The sequence below is a fragment of the Coregonus clupeaformis genome, chromosome 28, assembly GCF_020615455.1.
Source record: "Coregonus clupeaformis isolate EN_2021a chromosome 28, ASM2061545v1, whole genome shotgun sequence".
NCBI classification, from domain to species: domain Eukaryota; kingdom Metazoa; phylum Chordata; class Actinopteri; order Salmoniformes; family Salmonidae; genus Coregonus; species Coregonus clupeaformis.
This window is the reverse complement of record NC_059219.1, coordinates 5,508,817-5,528,191: the sequence shown is the minus strand read 5'-3', so window position 1 is coordinate 5,528,191 and position 19,375 is coordinate 5,508,817. Positions and strand designations below refer to the sequence as shown.

At 43.8% G+C, this 19,375-nt stretch overlaps 1 protein-coding gene across 4 annotated transcripts in view; it reads right to left on the bottom strand.

Annotated features, from left to right (window-relative positions):
* The window catches only part of LOC121542634 (serine/threonine-protein kinase ULK4), a 153,997-nt gene that overhangs the window by 122,570 nt on the left and 12,052 nt on the right, over positions 1-19,375 (bottom strand). For all 4 annotated transcript variants that reach the window (XM_041852083.2, XM_041852084.2, XM_041852085.2 and 1 more), the window contains exons 18-21: positions 13,504-13,611; positions 11,222-11,305; positions 2,430-2,591; positions 1,849-2,037 (exon numbers count right to left, since the gene is read on the bottom strand). In XM_041852083.2, the coding sequence (XP_041708017.1) occupies positions 1,849-2,037; positions 2,430-2,591; positions 11,222-11,305; positions 13,504-13,611 (543 nt within the window). The remainder of the gene's footprint in view (positions 1-1,848; positions 2,038-2,429; positions 2,592-11,221; positions 11,306-13,503; positions 13,612-19,375) is intronic.

The following is a 19,375-nucleotide window of genomic DNA, read 5'->3' as shown; positions in this document are numbered from 1 at the left end:
GTCTTAGCTGACCAGGAGAGACAGCTATAGTGTTGACCTGACACTGAGTCTTAGCTGACCAGGAGAGACAGCTATAGTGTTGACCTGACACTGAGTCTTAGCTGACCAGGAGAGACAGCTATAGTGTTGACCTGACACTGAGCTACACTGAGATGGAAGGCTCCCTGTGGGCTGGTACAGGTGTTATCACTTACACTATCTGGAAGGTGCTGCAGGGGAAACAACAGCCTCTCCAAAACAATACACTTATCATAAAATCAGAGGTTAATAGAACTAATTGGCTCAACTGTATTGACTGGGCAGCAAATTAGGCAGAACTGATTAACTTACACAATCAGGAGGAAAATGGAAAATGACGTCAGGAGTAAGACAGACAAGAACAATCCTAAACACTGTGATTAAATACTGGCTGTTGTTGTGTTTGTGAGCAGTTGAGTTAATTAATTTCAAAAGCCTGTGGTCTACTCTGCTGCATAAATTGTAATTACATCAACAGTATTCCAAGCTGCACTAGAAGATTGTTGCAGCTCCTTCCCCAATTAGTGGAGTTGCTTAGAGATTCATTGAAATTAAAATTCATGAATAAACACAAGGCTTTCCGGACTTCTATTTGTCAAGGGAATTAATGAGGAAAATGTATAGCATTTTATAATTGGTGCAAAGGTGATGCAGTAAGTTTTATGCACTCAAAGACTTGTTTTTTCCCAAGTGAAATTGGAAATGTACATGTAGATTAATTCAGGTCAAACTAAATGACCAATGGTACTCTCACAGAACCTTGAAGGCAGCGATGTACAGTACCTTCTTAAATCACTTACACCGGCTCATATTCCAATTGATTACCACTTCAGATAATGCAGGATGCGCAGCATTATTAAAGGATCATGTTTAATTTCAGCCAAATTGGTTCTCCTTCAATTCATTTCTGTCTATAGGAACTTTACAGGAGGGAGGGCCTTGTTTGTGCATTAGCAAACCTACTGCTATTATGAAACAGTACTGCCCCTCTCCGTGGAGAATCCTGAAAGCAAGATGAATATTTAAAGATAATCATCAGTAAGAATAAGGCATGTTTGTTCAAGTCTCACTGACTGGGAGTCATGTCAACCTAAGGAAAGAAGAGAACAGCGCCAGACCTCCTCTCTTTGAAGAAAATGATTCTCTACCATCCCAGTTGTTGAGGCCCTGAGACAGACTAGACATCACGCAGACAAACCTTTCTCTTTCTTATCTGGCTTTGGCTGCACGCACTCAGTTGGGAGAGGATTTATATTCCATGATTTGTTCATACTTAAAACTAACCCTAACTGGGCCAGACGATTAAAGATAGAGGGAGAGAGGAGAGGAGAGGAGAGGAGAGGAGAGGAGAGGAGAGGGGAGGGGAGAGGAGAGGAGAGGGGATTCATCTCCTGTGTTGGCTGGAACTAGCAGCACAAGACGCTAATGGCCAATTATCTGTCAGAGGTTAGGGAGAGGGCGGCGGTGCCGAGACGGATGGGATGTTTAGTGCTGAAGAAGATGGCACAGGGCTGAAACACGTCCACACAGAGACAACACCAAACCCATACTGCTATGGCATGGGCCACACGTCTAGCCTCACAGTGACAGTTCCAATCAAGGAGGGGCTAGAGAGCAGCTCGTGTCATGGCGTTATCCCCATGTTGTGCTTTCATTGTGCTGTCATTCCTGCGTCCCAAATGGCACCCTTCTCCCTACATAGTACACTACTTTTGACCAGGGACCATAGGGTCAAAAGTAGTGCACTATGTAGTGCACTATGTAGGGAACATGGTATCATTTAGGAGTGTTGGTGTTTAACAAGATGCTAAACTCCAGTAGGTTACATACCCGCTCCTGGACTAGCCTGTGTAGCTGCGCGTGGGCCCCGGACGCCAGCATGGCAGCGAACATGGTGAGTATGTGCTGCTGGACACGGCTGATCCCCGACACCAGGCTGGCTAAGATGGCCGGCAGCCCCACCTTGTCAATCACACTCTGGAAGGCACTAGCTGAGAGGCGGGTGATTCTGCACAGGGCCTGTATGAAGTTAATAAAACAGGAAGGCCTCAATCACTATCAAGTTCACTTTCCAACACATCTAATAGTGCCTGAAGTGGCGGATAGGCGGGGTTTGCACATTTGGGACTATTCCATTGGTTTCTTTGGGCCAGACAAGCTCAATCAAGAAACATTTTAAATAGGAACCTAGGTCTGGTATCAAGATATTAGTCCCAACGCAGGTTATATAAATGAATGTAATCCATCCAGTAGTATTTCATCAGTACATACAATATGTCTACTTCAATCACAAATGAAAGTAAAATATTTGAGTGAGTGAGTGGCTGAGTGAGTGAGTGGCTGAGTGAGTGAGTGAGTGAGTGAGTTCATGTTCCCCTGGTTAGTGTATTGTGTGTGGTGTTTGTACTCACTGAGATGGCGCTGACGCGTAGTGAGTCGACGGTGGAGTGTGTGAACAGGTACCAGAGCATGGGGCCCATCTCCCCGGTGATGAAGCCCTGGGCGTAGTGGGACACCATGGTACACACGTTCTCCACGGTCTTACACGCCATGTGGTTCACCACCAGATCCTCCTAAAGACATACACACACAGACGGACGGACGGACGGACAAGCACACACAGTCCCATACAATGGAATGCCCAAGATCAGTTAGCTAGGCTAAATAAAACACCATTATGAATCCTCCAAGAACCTGAAGGTCACATCTCAAAGAGAAGCAAACAACTGCTGAGTAACAATTTGATTTACACAAATCATTACAATGGCTGAAATGTGAAGTGGTTCATTACCCACACTATGGGCTATGAACGAGGAATTCTTTATTTTGAGAGAAACACTATTTCAGTGAAATAGGGGTACAGTAATAAAATAACGAGAACATGGTCAGAATGGGTTTTTCAATGCATCCATTATATACTCAATGCATCCATTATATACCACAAATGAATGTTGTCACCTTGTTATCATGGTTACAGTGGGTTACATCATAGGCGTATTATTCCATGAAAACTTGGAAATGTGGGTCACTACTAACACAACCTAATGAAAAAATATTTCACTAGTTAAAACCAGTATTCTACCACAGCACATTTCTGAATTATACTACAGCCACACACCGTAACACACAACAGCCACATCAATCAATCAAATGTATTTATAAAGCCCTTTTTACATCAGCAGATGTCACAAAGTGCTATACAGAAACCCAGCCTAAAACCCCAAACAGCAAGCAATGCAAAACTCCCTAGAAAGGAAGAAACCTAGAGAGGAACCAGGCTCTGAGGGGTGCCAGGTGGAGATTATAACAGTACATGGCCATTAAGGCCAGATTTTTCTCCAAGCTGTTCAAACGTTCATAGATCACCAGCAGGGTCAAATAATAATCACAGTGGTTGTAGAGGTTGCAACAGGTCAGTACATCAGGAGTAAATGTCACTTGGCTTTTCATAGCCGGGCATTTAGATGTTGAAATAGCAGGTGCGGTAGAGCGAGAGAGTTGAAAACAGCAGGTCTGGGACAAGGTAGCACGTCCGGTGAACAGGTCAGGGTTCCATAGCTGCAGGCAGAAGAGTGGAAACTGGAGCAGCAGCACGACCAGGTGGACTGGGGACAGTAAGGAGTCATCAGGCCAGGTAGTCCTGAGGCATGGTCCTAGGGCTCAGGTCCTCCAGGAGGGGAGGGAGAGAGGGAGAGAATGCATCCCAAATAGCATCCTATTCCCTACATATTGCACTACTTTTGACCAGAGCACTAGAGGCCTTGGTCAAAAGTAGTAGTGCACCATAAAGGAAATAGGGTGCCATTTGGGACGCAGCCTTCGTCTATTTTGGAGGAGTACTCATTACTGAAACTACACAGTATAATGTGAGTGTAGTCTCACAACACGTCTGACAACACGTCTCACAAACACAGCTTGCACTTTAAATAACGCCCCAAAACGCTGCTTCAGCTCAGCTCCATCCTACCCTGCTATCTATCTCCAAGACAAAGATGTTCTCTGCATAGCTCCTACCTCAGAGAGAGAGAGAGACAGAGAGAGAGACACAGAGAGAGCGAGAGAGAGACAGAGAGAGAGAGAGAGAGAGAGAGAGAGAGAGAGAGAGAGAGAGACAGAGAGAGAGAGAGAGAGAGAGAGACAGAGAGAGAGAGAGAGAGAGAGAGAGAGAGAGACAGAGAGAGAGAGAGAGAGAGAGAGAGAGACAGAGAGAGAGAGAGAGAGAGAGAGAGAGAGACAGAGAGACAGAGAGACAGAGAGACAGAGGGCCCTAGGTTCTGATATAGTTGAAGTGCTGAGTAGGAGGACACCAGCACTGATTGACAAACTGCTGGAGGGCGAGTGAGGAGTTAAGGAAGGTTGCGTCCCAAATGGCACGGCACCCTATTCCCTACATAGTGCACTACTTTTGACCAGAGTCAATGTAGTGCACTATATAGGGAATAGGGTGCCATTTGGGACAGAAGCGAAGAGTGAACATTGTGAGGGGGAACATTCCACTCAGAAACACCTTGCTGTATCAGTAGAAAAACTCAACCAAAAACTAGTCCAACTCAAGTCAAGCTAATCCACACGGAACAGCAGCCTCAAGTTCTCTTCTCTCTCCACACAATAACGATACAAAAATCACTGTGAAGAAAAGACGAGGCCGTTTTTTTAAACACGCCCGTTTCTACAACTAACTATCTTTTATACCGGTGTGGACATACTGTACACAGACTCCCTTTTCACAGAGGTCAGGCACCCTGGAGGCTACTGTGCATAAGGTGTGCTGTAACTCGGAGCATGTTTTAACCTGATGTTACAAAGACAACTATACTAAAACAGCGTTAACAAAACACACAAGAGAGAAAACCTTGGAGTCATGCGATGCGTCACTACTCATTCCAACCTTTCAGAAAGTGAAGTCTGAAAACAGCATTGAAAATGTAATGTAAAGAATAGTGGCAGGTGGAGGCATTAGAATAGATCTCTCTCTCCTACGTTTCTATTAATCAATTCAGCTAAATAGGCCGGGCCTACCAATACCAAAATATGTTGCTTGTATACAAGTTGCTCAGGATAAAAAATGTTTTGTATGAAGTAGCTCTCATGAGAGAAAAGGTTGGAGATCCCTGATCCAACTCAATTAACAAAGGGAATTGGTCCTGGTAGATTTACCAGAGTCCTGGTCAAAAGTAGTGCACTAAATAGGGAATATGGTGTCATTTGGACAGACATTAAACAGGACATCAGGCACACCTGTGGAGTGGAGTATAGTTTATTCTCTACTGCATTAATACTAACATCTAACATGCAGGGGAAAATGTACATAGAACGCAAAAAAACGAACATCATCCAAGAAGTTCTCATAAAATGCTTGGGTGTGAGCGCTACTTTAAACACCATTTTATTTCCTAGTCCAACTGTTCTACCAGAAACATTTCAATTCCTTAATTTGTTTTGCAGATATACTGTAGATTACCCTGGATTAACCTGAACATAATTCAAAACAGGAGTCTAATTGAAGACTGATTCACCATGAAAAGGGATGAAATCATGTCTAGACTGTAGGCCTGAAAACCATAACCTAGGGCTAATACTGTAGGGCCTACATGGGGATTGAACACAAAACACAAAACTATGAGAGTTAAATGTAGTTCTTTACCAAGCTTAGTATCTCCACTACACGGGGATCGAAAAAGCCCCAGTAAACAATTCTACATGAGAAGAAGACTCTTATCATAGCGCTAGCTACAGCTCTTTACTAAGCTTAGCCTCGGTGTCTCCTCTAGTTTGAGCCTGTGCTATATGTTCTCCCAGAGTGTTAGCCGTGTCAGACTGAGAGGAGCCCTGCAGTCTCTCTTGTGGTTTCCCCAGCCTGCAACAAGTGCCTGAGTGTAATTATGTCCCTTTTGAAGCAGCAGCGCAGCACCTGGACCAGAAGAACGCTCTATGTAAATTCACAACCGCCAGCTAAGCCTTTCATGATCCTGCTTGTTTTTCATCTCTCCTCTTAGAACTAAATCGTCTCTGTTTAATTGGCATGTTTAATGAATAAGAGTGATATTAAAACCAAAAAAATATCAAAATGGGTTTTAACTTTGTGAAATACGTATTTAGAAGATTACAGAAGAACGCAAAGATGGAGCTAGCTTGTATTTAGTCAGACAGCAAAACACACACAAGGCAGTGTAGAAAGGATCTCTCTAATTATTACCATTGAGTACTACATTACTTTAAGATACAATCTCCCTTGAAGAATGTTCTTTTAAAAGAGACACTTCCCAGTGGGCACACACTGGCTGAATCAACTTTGTTTCCACGTCATTTCAATTAAATTACGTTGAACCAATGTTGAATTGTCGTCTGTGCCCAGTGGGTTCTCTAGCTCACAAAAAATGAAAATGTCATTGATCTTTGCAATATGGACCAGGTCAACACCCTAAAGAATGATGCTTCCTTCTGGAGCAAAACATTTTTTATTGCAGCATTAAATGTACTTCCACACAAACGGAGAGCGTACCTGTCGTGATTATTGCAGTACATTGAATTGCATGTCAGAAGTCCATATGTAGAAACGTAGCAGTGTGTGATGTAGCTGGTTATTATTACGAGTCATCCAGAGGTCACTGAACGTGCGTCCCAAATTTGCAAATTTGCATTGACCCCCCCCCCCTTTGTTTTTACACTGCTGCTACCCGCTGTTTATTATCTATGCATAGTCACTTTACCCCTACCTACAAATTACCTCGACTAACCTGTACCCCCGCACATTGATTCGGTACCGGTACCCCCTGTATATAGCCTCACTACCTCTTTAAGGAATACCTGGAATAGTATAAAAGTAATCCTTCTCCCCCCATAAAAAATAACAAAAAACGTAAAAAATGTTATTTTATTGTTTTACTTTTAAATTGTTTTACTTGAGTTTATTTAGTAAATATTTTCTTAACTCTATTTTCTTAAAACTGCATTGTTGGTTAAGGGCTTATAAGTTTCACAGTAAGGTGCATGTGTCAAATAAAATTTGATTTGGTTTGATTTGAAATAGCACCCTACTCCCTATATAGTGCATTACTTTTGACCGTGGCCCAAAGTAGTACACTATATAGGGAATAGGGCTGTGCTACAGAGAGAGATTGGGCTGCAGCTGATTAGGAGGAGAGCATTACAGTAGTTCCTGTGTTGGACTGCTACATGTTTAATGTGAGTGGAAAGCTGTGTGGTGTGGAGCGGTGCGGTGGCCAGGAGTAGGAGATAAGAGTAGGAGGGTTGAAGCCCTTGGCTCCCCCTCCCTGGTAGAGATACACCACCTCCACTGCCTCTGTTCCCAAACACACCTTTCATCATTGGCACTGGGAACATCATCTTCACGCTCATAAATATTTCCTGCAGGCAGCTCAAGTCGCTTTCTCTCTCTGGCTCTGCCTTCTCCTCCCGGTCTCTCTCGCTGTCCTCTTTCCCTCGCCTTTTCCTGCCCGTCTCCCCCTCTCCCTTGCCTTCTCCTCCCGGTCTCTCTCTCTGTCCTCTTTCCCTCACCTTTTCCTACCCGTCTCCACCTCTCTCTCTGCCTTGCCTTCTCCTCCCTGTCTCTCTCTCTGTCCTCTTTCCCTCGCCTTTTCCTGCCCGTCTCCCCCGCTCTCTCACGCTCAGACATTCCCCTCCATTTTCCTCTCCCTCCTAAAGCATTTGCTGATACTGCTCCACTCGCTGCGATGTTACAGTATGTGGGTTGTTGCCCATAACAAGAGAACAAGCAACTCTCTTCTTGACATCTTATTCTCACAGTTTGTTTGGGCTTTCAGAATCAGCTCTCTGACACGCAAACACAGCTAGAATGCAGTTACGTCCATTTAAAGTGGTGTAAGCATTTCACATATCAATTCAATTTGAAATGTTTTAACCATGCAATGGAAATACTGCATCAAATTAGTGCTACCAGTGTTGCAAATGAAGTGTGGGAATAGAGTCGTCCATAAATAACATATGAAAATAACATATGAAAACATACACTCACTGGCCAGTTTATTAGGTACATCTAGTACTGGGTCGGACCCCCCTTTGCCTCCAGAACAATCGGAATTCTTCGGGCATGGATTCCACAAGTCGGAAATGTTCCACAGGGATGTTGGTCCATGCTGACGCGATGGCATCACACAGTTTCTGCAGATTGGACAGTGGTACACCGCTGCCACCAGCCTATACCGTAGACACCAGGCAGGATGGGTCCATGGACTCATGCTGCTTACGCCAAATCCTGACTCTGCCATCAGCATGATGCAACAGGAATCGGGATTTGTCGGAGCAGGCAATGTTTTTCCACTCCTCAATTGTCCAGTGTTGGTGATCGTGTGTCCACTGGAGCCTTCTTGTTTTTAGCTGATAGGAGTGGAACCCAATGTGGTCGTCTGATGCAATAGCCCATACATGACAAGAATCAACGAGTTGCATGTTCCGAGATCCCTTCTGCTCACCCTGTTGTACTGCGCCATTATTTGTCTGTTTGTAGCCCGCCTGTTAGCTTGCACGATTCTTGCCATTTTCCTTCGACCTCTCTCATCAACAAGCTGTTTCGCCCACAGGACTGCCGCTGACTGGATGATTTTTGTTTATCGCACCATTCTCGGGAAACCCTAGACACTGTCGTGCGTGAAAAGCCCAGGGGGGTGTCCGTTTCTGAGATTCTGGATCCGCCGTGCCTGGCACTGACGATCATACCACGCTCAAAGTCGCTTAGGTCACTTGTTTTTCCCATTCTAATGTTCAATCGAACAGTAACTGAATGCCTCGATGCCTGTCTGCCTGCTTTATATAGCAAGCCACGGCCACCTGACTCACTGTCTGTAGGAGCGATCCATTTTCATGAACGGGTGGTGTACCTAATAAACTGGCCAGTGTATATAGGCTATGCCATCTAGTCTAATTGCCATATGTTCTTGTTTACAAAGATATGAAGCCGCTGAATCATGCATGCTTGCCACAGCCGGGATCCATCCAATCAAAACTCCCACCCGATTCTAAAAGTTCTACTTCAATCTGTGTTTAGCTGGGGAGGTTCTCCCTGGAGAAGTAGGCAAGTGTCAGTCAGCACTCATCATCGCTCAATAGAAATAAATAAGAAAAGGCACCCAGTAGGCAGCGTCTTAACGACCGACGTGGTGTGAGTGTGTGTGCATGCTGTGCTTCCCTTCCTCAGTCATATCCCCCTCCCGGCCCTCTGAGAGAGGAGCACCCAGACAGTTATTATTAGTCAAGGCGGCTGGTGGAGAGACAGACTGACTCTCAACACCTCTTTACTTCCCTGCTAGTATTATTCTCATTACAGCTCAGACAGTCTGTATTGAACAAATCCTTTAATTAATCAACCAGAGTCCCCTGTGCCTGCAGTTCGTACGGGACTCATACAGAACTCTCTCCAGAGCTATCCCAGACAGTCACTCAGACAGAACTCTCTCCAGAACTATCCCAGACAGTCACTCAGACAGAACTCTCTCCAGAGCTATCCCAGACAGTCACTCAGACAGAACTCTCTCCAGAACTATCCCAGACAGTCACTCATACAGAACTCTCTCCAGAGCTATCCCAGACAGTCACTCAGACAGAACTCTCTCCAGAGCTATCCCAGACAGTCACTCAGACAGAACTCTCTCCAGAACTATCCCAGACAGTCACTCAGACAGAACTCTCTCCAGAACTATCCCAGACAGTCACTCAGACAGAACTCTCTCCAGAGCTATCCCAGACAGTCACTCAGACAGAACTCTCTCCAGAACTATCCCAGACAGTCACTCAGACAGAACTCTCTCCAGAACTATCCCAGACAGTCAACGTTGTCAACATTGTAAGAAGCTCTAACTTTCCCTCTGATGCTGTGAGGTCCCTATGAGTGAAACAGTCCTCAAAACTACTGACCAACAATTCAACAGATATACAATTTTAGAGGTACACTACCGCTCAAAAGTTTGGGGTCACTTCTAAATGTCCTTGTTTTCGAAAGAAAAGCATTTTTTTGTCCATTAAAATAACATCAAATTGATCAGAAATACAGTGTAGACATTGGTAATGTTGTAAATGGCTATTGTAGCTGGAAACGGCTGATTTGTAATGGAATATCTACATAGGTGTACAGAGGCCCATTATCAGCAACCATCAGTCCTGTGTTCCAATGGCAAGTTGTGTTTGCTAATCCAAGTTGATCATTTAAAAAGGCTAATTGATCATTAGAAAACCCTTTTGCAATTATGTTAGCACAGCTGAAAACTGTTGTGCTGATTAAAGAAGCAATAAAACTGGCCTTCTTGAGACTAGTTGAGTATCTGGAGCATCAGCAGTTGTGGGTTAGATTACAGGCTCAAAATGGCTAGAAACAAATAACTTTCTTATGAAACTCGTCAGTCTATTATTGTTCTGAGAAATGAAGGCTATTCCATGTGAGAAATTGCCAAGAAACTGAAGATCTCATACAACGCTGTGAAAATACTCCCTTCACAGAACAGCGCAAACTGGCTCTAACCAGAATGAAAGAGGAGTGGGAGGCCCCGGTGCACAACTGAGCAAGAGGACAAATACATTAGAGTGTCTTGTTTGAGAAACAGACGCCTCACAGGTCCTCAACTGGCAGCTTCACGGAGTCGCCTCTTCACTGTTGACGTTGAGACTGGTGTTTTGAGGGTACTATTTAATGAAGCTGCCAGTTGAGGACCCCCCAACTCACAAATCTTGGGAAAAAGTTTGCTCCACATTGGTATATAAGCTGGCCAGTCTAAAAGCTTTGCTAATGAACTTATAATGAACACGTAATATCAACGCTCCCTTCTGGGAGAAGAGCCATCGTCTTTTGAAACAAACTCAGTTTTGTAATTAAGAAGAACAGATGCAGTAGCTGAGGAACAACGGTCCTCTGGCCAGACTGACTATCTGGCTGACTGACACACTACTACACATGCAGTGTGTGTGTGTGTGTGTGTGTGTGTGTGTGCGTGTGTGTGCGTGTGCTGGCGTATCCACCGGTCATTAATTGCCGGCGAGGACATGACAAGGACTCATCCATCCGGGGCTGTTTTGATGCAGTTTGCATGACAGGGGCTGACGACTGAGTCTGCTGCATGCCCTTGACTTGCAGTTGGCAAACAATGCCTGTAGGGCCTTGTAGGAGGATCATTACTGCATGGATCTCCCCCCACCCCTTCCCTCCCCCCTGCTGAGGCAGGTGCAGCAGACTTACCCCTTCCCGAAGGCACCTCATTAACACCGTGTAGGCGGCAGCAGGAACGACCCACAGCTCTCCTGGGTACTCTTTCTTCTCCTCCTGCGGGGAGAGAGAGGGAAGAGAAGGGAAGAGAAGGGAAGAGAAGGGAAGGTCTGTAGTGGAGACAGAGAGGACTCCTGTAGTGGCTCATTGGGGGAACAATTAGGGCAAAACAAAGCAGCAGCTAGCGTAATTAGGCTAAATAAATAAGCCCCAAACAACGTTCACAAATGCTCTAGCTAGCTACCAAATTTGGAACTTTGGAAATTCCTTTGGTACTGGTGAGGGAATGTGTGTTATAATGTCATTGTAAACTGGGGATATGTGAACATATTGACAGTAAACAGTGTGTTTATGATGAGTGATGTAGTGGACCAAAACCAAATGGAAACACTGTTTACACACCTGTTATATTTTCAGAATAATCTTTATGCACCTATTACACTACATGTGAATTTGTTTTGCGTTAGCTATCATTTACGCTATTCTCCTCCCGACATCTCCACTGGTGCTCACACTTTCATCACTACATCCCTGTTAATGAGGCCTTTGATCATACACTGCCCTGCATGCAGATGTAGGATCTTAATTTGATCACTCTTTTGTTGCTGAGAATTTTCTATGCAAACTTGTAGTGTATTCTAATTTTAAAAAGGCTTCAAAAGTTTGTAATTTCCACTTTGAAATTTCAGACTTGATTTGCCCTAACGAAAAATTTATCAACCCCTACAAAAATGTTGTTGCTGCAGGATTATTTTCCTGCTGTAGCAAACTGTCTCAAATTAAGATCCTACATCTGTAGTGTTCAGAGAGCCCATTAACCACAAGGCTTGCTTTAACCTAAGGTCTGCTTTTATGCCATCTATTCATTTTTCTGTGTTTTTGCTTTCTATTTTGCTATGTAATAAAGTATACCTACAGTACATCAATCCTCATACAGATTTTTTCCCCATTTTGTCCATCATGCAGTAATAATAATCTGAAAGGGCCTCGAAATGTCACTCGCTTCTCAGAATACTGAAATGATTTAGAGGCATCTCTATTATTCTGTGGATATGGTGTACGAATTCATAAGATTCTCAACATAAAATAGGAGAAGGATAATTGTCGGGTGTACCAATATGGTGTGGATCCATAACACGCAATTACTCTTCACAGGTATTTTTATTAAACTAGAACTAACCTACCCGAATTAAGCCTTGAAAGCACATTCCCATACAGTAAAACACTTTGTGGAGAAAATCAAATAGCCAATAGTGAATAAAGGGCACTTTGAAACCCCTTACCTCTATTGGTTAATCAGCCAATAAAGTCAATAGCCATTGTGTGTGTGCTGCACTGAGTGACCCTGACAAACTGGACAGCTCAGAGAGGAATTATCCTGAAACTAAAGATAATATCACACCAGCAGGAACCTTCATGTGTGTCTACATGGCTTTCAGGTGCAGCGGGAGATCAAGACAGCTTACAGTCAAAAGGACAGGGTGAAAGTTAAAACAGCTCTTTTGCATAGCTTTTCAATGGAACAATAAACTAGTGGCAAACCATTACTGATCTATTTTTTACTTAACACTTATTTTTCTTAAAACTGATTTGTTGGTTAAGGGCTTGTAAGTAAGCATTTCACTGTAAGGTCTACACCTGCTGTATTCGGCGCATGTGACAAATACAATTTAATTTGATGTAGAGCGATAGGTCATTTAGTGTTTTCAAACCCTTGCACAAACATCAAACACAAAAACCAAATACAGACAGACAAACATCTTTAAGTGCTGATATTACTGAGAGTGCTTAAATACAGTAGTTGTTTAAGCAGGTATCTTTGTGGTAGATTATCGACAGTATCAGAATATCATCATAAAGGCCTACGACTCGTCGTCCAGGGTAGGGGAGGGAATGGCTGGCAGGGATGTAGCTCAGTTGATAGAACATGGCGTTTGCAACGCCAGGGTTGTGGGTTCGATTCCCACGGGGGGCCAGTATAAAAAAATATGTATTCACTAACTGTAAGTCGCTCTGGATAAGAGCGTCTGCTAAATGACGTAAATGTAAATGTACGCCAACAGACTTATTAGTCACTTTGTGACAACTGCTAATATAAAAAGGGCTTTATAAAATACATTTGATTGATTGATTGAATAGAAGTTATTAGGTCTCATTCATTGTACCCAAAATTGGCATTCATTTCACACACTCATTTCATTAAGACAGTAGTATGCATAGGGTTGAAAGAGCACTGATTTGGAGTATATCATCACCTGTGTTGCGATGAGGTAGAGCAGCTCCCCCAGTGGTGGCAGCAGGCACTGCTTCAGTTTGCTGTTCCTGAAGTTCTCCCTGATCAGCTCCGTGAACATGACAACAGCCTGGAGAATGCACTAGTATCAGTCAGTCACTCACAGTTGTGACAGCACTCCTACCCTTCACAACGCTTTATATTGAATAATGTACCCTATCAAGACTGGATAAGCAACAGTGTACAGACACAGAGTAGAATACTGTGCTATAGCAGAAGTTTTATTTTTCCCCATTACATCCTGTTATTTTTCTACTTCAGCACTAAGGCCTATATTGTTAATGAGTGACCACCAGACTGCATCAAACGGTGTACATTAATAAACTATGAGGCCTGTAGACCTGACAGATTTAAAGCCCATGAAGCCAACATTATAACACTATAAAGGGTATGGAGCTACATTATAACACTATAAAGGGTATGGAGCTACATTATAACACTATAAAGGGTATGGAGCTACATTATAACACTATAAAGGGTATGGAGCTACATTATAACACTATAAAGGGTATGGAGCTACATTATAACACTATAAAGGGTATGGAGCTACATTATAACACTATAAAGGGTATGGAGCTACATTATAACACTATAAAGGGTATGGAGCTACATTATAACACTATAAAGGGTATGGAGCTACATTATAACACTATAAAGGGTATGGAGCTACATTATAACACTATAAAGGGTATGGAGCTACATTATAACACTATTAAGGGTATGGAGCTACATTATAACACTATAAAGGGTATGGAGCTACATTATAACACTATAAAGGGTATGGAGCTACATTATAACACTATAAAGGGTATAGAGCTACATTATAACATTATTTTTATTTTATTTTCTATTTATTTAAACTTTATTTAACCAGGTAAGCCAGTTGAAAACAAGTTCTCATTTACAACTGCGACCTGGCCAAGATAAAGCAAAGCAGTGCGATAAAAACAACAACAGAGTTACATATGGGGTAAACAAAACATAAAGTCAAAAATACAACAGAAAATATATATACAGTGTGTGCGAATGTTGTAAGTTATGGAGGTAAGGCAATAAATAGGCCATAGTGCAAAATAGTTACAATTTCGTATTAACACTGGAATGATAGATGTGCAAAAGATGATGTGCAAATAGAGATACTGGGGTGCAAATTAGCAAAATAAATAACAATATGGGGATGAGGTAGTTGGGTGGGCTAATTTCAGAATGGCTGTGTACAGGTGCAGTGATCGGTAAGGTGCTCTGACAACTGATGCTTAACGTTAGTGAGGGACATAAGAGTCTCCAGCTTCAGAGATTTTTGCAGTTTGTTCCAGTCATTGGCAGCAGAGAACTGGAAGGAATGGCGGCCAAAGGAGGTGTTGGCTTTGGGGATGACCAGTGAGATATACCTCGGGTGGGTGTTGCTATGGTGACCAGTGAGCTAAGATAAGACGGGGATTTGCCTAGCAGTGATTTATAGATGACCTGGAGCCAGTGGGTTTGGCGACGAATATGTAGTGAGGGCCAGCCAACAAGAGCGTACAGGTCACAATGGTGGGTAGTATATGGGGCTTTGGTGACAAAACGGATGGCACTGTGATAGACTACATCCAATTTGCTGAGTAGAGTGTTGGAGGCTATTTTGTAAATGACATCGCCGAAGTCAAGGATCGGTAGGATAGTCAGTTTTACGAGGGCATGTTTGGCAGCATGTGTGAAGGAGGCTTTGTTGCGAAATAGGAAGCCGATTCTAGATCTAACTTTTGATTGGAGATGCTTAATGTGAGTCTGGAAGGAGAGTTCACAGTCTAACCAGACACCTAGGTATTTGTAGTTGTCCACATACTCTAGGTCAGACCCGCCGAAAGTAGTGATTCTAGGCGGGTGGGCGGGTGCAAGCAGCGTTCGGTTGAAGAGTATGGAGCTACATTATAACACTATAAATGGTATTGAGCTACATTATAACACTATAAAGGGTATGGAGCTACATTATAACACTATAAAGGGTATGGAGCTACATTATAACACTATTAAGGGTATGGAGCTACATTATAACACTATTAAGGGTATGGAGCTACATTATAACACTATTAAGGGTATGGAGCTACATTATAACACTATAAAGGGTATGGAGCTACATTATAACACTATTAAGGGTATGGAGCTACATTATAACACTATTAAGGGTATGGAGCTACATTATAACACTATAAAGGGTATGGAGCTACATTATAACACTATAAAGGGTATGGAGCTACATTATAACACTATAAAGGGTATGGAGCTACATTATAACACTATAAAGGGTATGGAGCTACATTATAACACTATAAAGGGTATGGAGCTACATTATAACACTATAAAGGGTATGGAGCTAGAATGAACTGGATAGAGGACTGAGGTGGGAGGGAGGAGGAAGGCTGATGAGACTCCATATAAAACATGTCATTATGGTGTTATTGGAAGGATCCACATAATAACCCTTCCCTAACAAAGACACACACAAAAATTCACATATATGCAAACCCACACCCTAACTTCGTGGAATTAGCATTTTCCTAGTCTCGTCCTCTTCAGAAGTGGGGAGGATGTGATGGGCTTACTGCGGCAGCGCTCCCAGCAGGGTGCTATGCAAATAGGCAGCACACTCAGTGCGAGGCTGCCTGGTGCTGGCTGGTAAAGGACATAAATGGTGACTTTGCAGGGAACAGATGTTTGGCTCACGTTTGATGCGAGAGAAAAACGCGGCTTTGGCAGGAGAGATGTCCTGCAACTGACTGACGATTCACTGTTCAAGAAAACAAACAGGCTAAGTTGGAGCCGCAACACACGGCTACTTCCTCCAAACGCATCATTATCGCTCCTGTACAATCCGCAACTACCCCCCTCCTCCATCACTCCAACCCATAAGGCAGAGCTTTAAACTACTGAGGCTGCAGGCGGTTTAAGGCCACGCAACATTAAGCATCCCTGCGAGGCTTGGGGAGTGAGCGAGACAGAGTGAGAGACAGAGTGAGAGACAGTTTTGTTACTCATCATCACTATCATCACGTCTCAGCCGTGGTTCAGAACAACACATGAGACTGGACTCGTACTGGAGACAGAGATCCGTGGTTCAGAACAACACATGAGACTGGACTCGTACTGGAGACAGAGATCCGTGGTTCAGAACAACACATGAGACTGGACTCGATACTGGAGACAGAGATCCGTGGTTCAGAACAACACATGAGACTGGACTCGTACTGGAGACAGAGATCCGTGATTCAGAACAACACATGAGACTGGACTCGTACTGGAGACAGAGATCCGTGGTTCAGAACAACACGAGACTGGACTCGTACTGAGACAGAGATCCGTGGTTCAGAACAACACATGAGACTGGACTCGTACTGGAGACAGAGATCCGTGGTTCAGAACAACACATGAGACTGGACTCGTACTGGAGACAGAGATCCGTGGTTCAGAACAACACATGAGACTGGACTCGTACTGGAGACAGAGATCCGTGGTTCAGAACAACACATGAGACTGGACTCGTACTGGAGACAGAGATCTGTGGTTCAGAACAACACATGAGACTGGACTCGTACTGGAGACAGAGATCCGTGGTTCAGAACAGCACATGAGACTGGACTCGAACTGGAGACAGAGATCCGTGGTTCAGAACAACACATGAGACTGGACTCGTACTGGAGACAGAGATCCGTGGTTCAGAACAACACATGAGACTGGACTCGTACTGGAGACAGAGATCCGTGGTTCAGAACAACACATGAGACTGGACTCGTACTGAGACAGAGATCCGTGATTCAGAACAACACATGAGACTGGACTCGTACTGGAGACAGAGATCCGTGGTTCAGAACAACACATGAGACTGGACTCAGTGACTGAGACAGAGATCCGTGGTTCAGAACAACACATGAGACTGGACTCGTACTGGAGACAGAGATCCGTGGTTCAGAACAACACATGAGACTGGACTCGTACTGGAGACAGAGATCCGTGGTTCAGAACAACACATGAGACTGGACTCGTACTGGAGACAGAGATCCGTGGTTCAGAACAACACATGAGACTGGACTCGTACTGGAGACAGAGATCCGTGGTTCAGAACAACACATGAGACTGGACTCGTACTGGAGACAGAGATCCGTGATTCAGAACAACACATGAGACTGGACTCGTACTGGAGACAGAGATCCGTGGTTCAGAACAACACATGAGACTGGACTCGTACTGGAGACAGAGATCCGTGGTTCAGAACAACACATGAGACTGGACTCGACTGGAGACAGAGATCCGTGGTTCAGAACAACACATGAGACTGGACTCGTACTGGAGACAGAGATCCACATACAAAAGCAACTCAGCAGGCATGAAGACAAACAATCACACCAAGAGCAATGGGCCAAAGTCACATGAAAATACTACATTTTTTAATGATTGACAAATAACAATGCTACTGCTTTGTTAGTTTAGATTTTAACATTTGATTTAAACATCACATTAATGCAACTGATCAATTGAATCAATTAAATGTCCCTGGTATGTGATTTAGCCTAATGAATATATTGTGGCATGTAGTGGCTTGAGCCTATTAATTCACCGATTACAAACAGGGAGGCAGGTAGGACAGACAAACAGACAGACAGACATGTCCTGATGTCTTATTGATGGAGGGAGCTAGCTAATAACAAACAGTGATTGACTAAAGGTGACCTGCTGTGCTATAGTGTGGTCGATCAATATCCCGCGGTTGTCCAGAAGAAGACATGCGTTTGATGTAGGGCTGACGGGCTGCGACAGACCTGACCTCAGGCGTTTCATGAGCCTATGGTCAGTCCCATAGATTACCAATGGCCTCTGCCTATAGTTATCAGGACTTGAGACTGATTGCTTGGCCAGCGAGCAATAATTGACTCAAGCCATTATGGATGTGTTTTTGATGATGAATACATGGATACCAAATGATTCAAATGTTTTTGGAGTAATGGATAAACAAACTAAATTTAACAAACCTAAAATTCCCTAAAATAACAATCTTTACACAATCACAGTTTGGCAAAAGACACAAGAAACCAAACTGAATCGAATCAACAGCAGTGTTCATTGGCCCCAGCACTCTGTTCCTTTTCCAGTAGTGAGGAGTGAGAACTAGCCTCCAAGCCCCGTCTGAGGAAGTGGAACGGGCTAATTCTCCCACAATGAGAGGAGGGAGGGAGGCAGGAGGCAGTCTGCAGGGACGGCCGGCACGGCACACTAGGCCAGTTTCTAAGGGACGCTGGGTGGAAACAGCAGACAACACTATTGACGCGCTGCCATGAGAGAGAGAAAATGTCTGAATTGAGGTTTGGTGGTTTGTGGCACAGGAAAGTACTGCCTCTGCCAGGGAAGATAACACTTCATTAGAATGATGTTGGAGTATCCATAGAGACAGGCAGAGGAAAGAGGATAATACTGAACTAATTCCTCTCTTCCTGTCCTAACTAAGCCTACAGTATGCCTGAAAAATAGCACCTGCAGTCATTGCCACTCACTGTTTTAAAGGACTGTGAGAAATGTAGGTTTGTAATGATAATGTAGGGCCAAATTGACATCTGATTCTGTTATGTAGCCTATAGAGCGTACCGAGGCACCAAATTCAACGCTGACAATAAACATTGAACTATGCGGCATTGTAACTTGTGATTCTCATTGTGAGAACTCCTTTCAAAAGACAATTGGAGCAACAGAAGCCCTGACCAAGAGAGAGAAAACCCATCTCGTCTCACAGTGGAAACTTTAACTGGGATCACGGACGACCACTGAGATCCACAGTGTGGCAGACATATGGTGGTGGCGGGAAC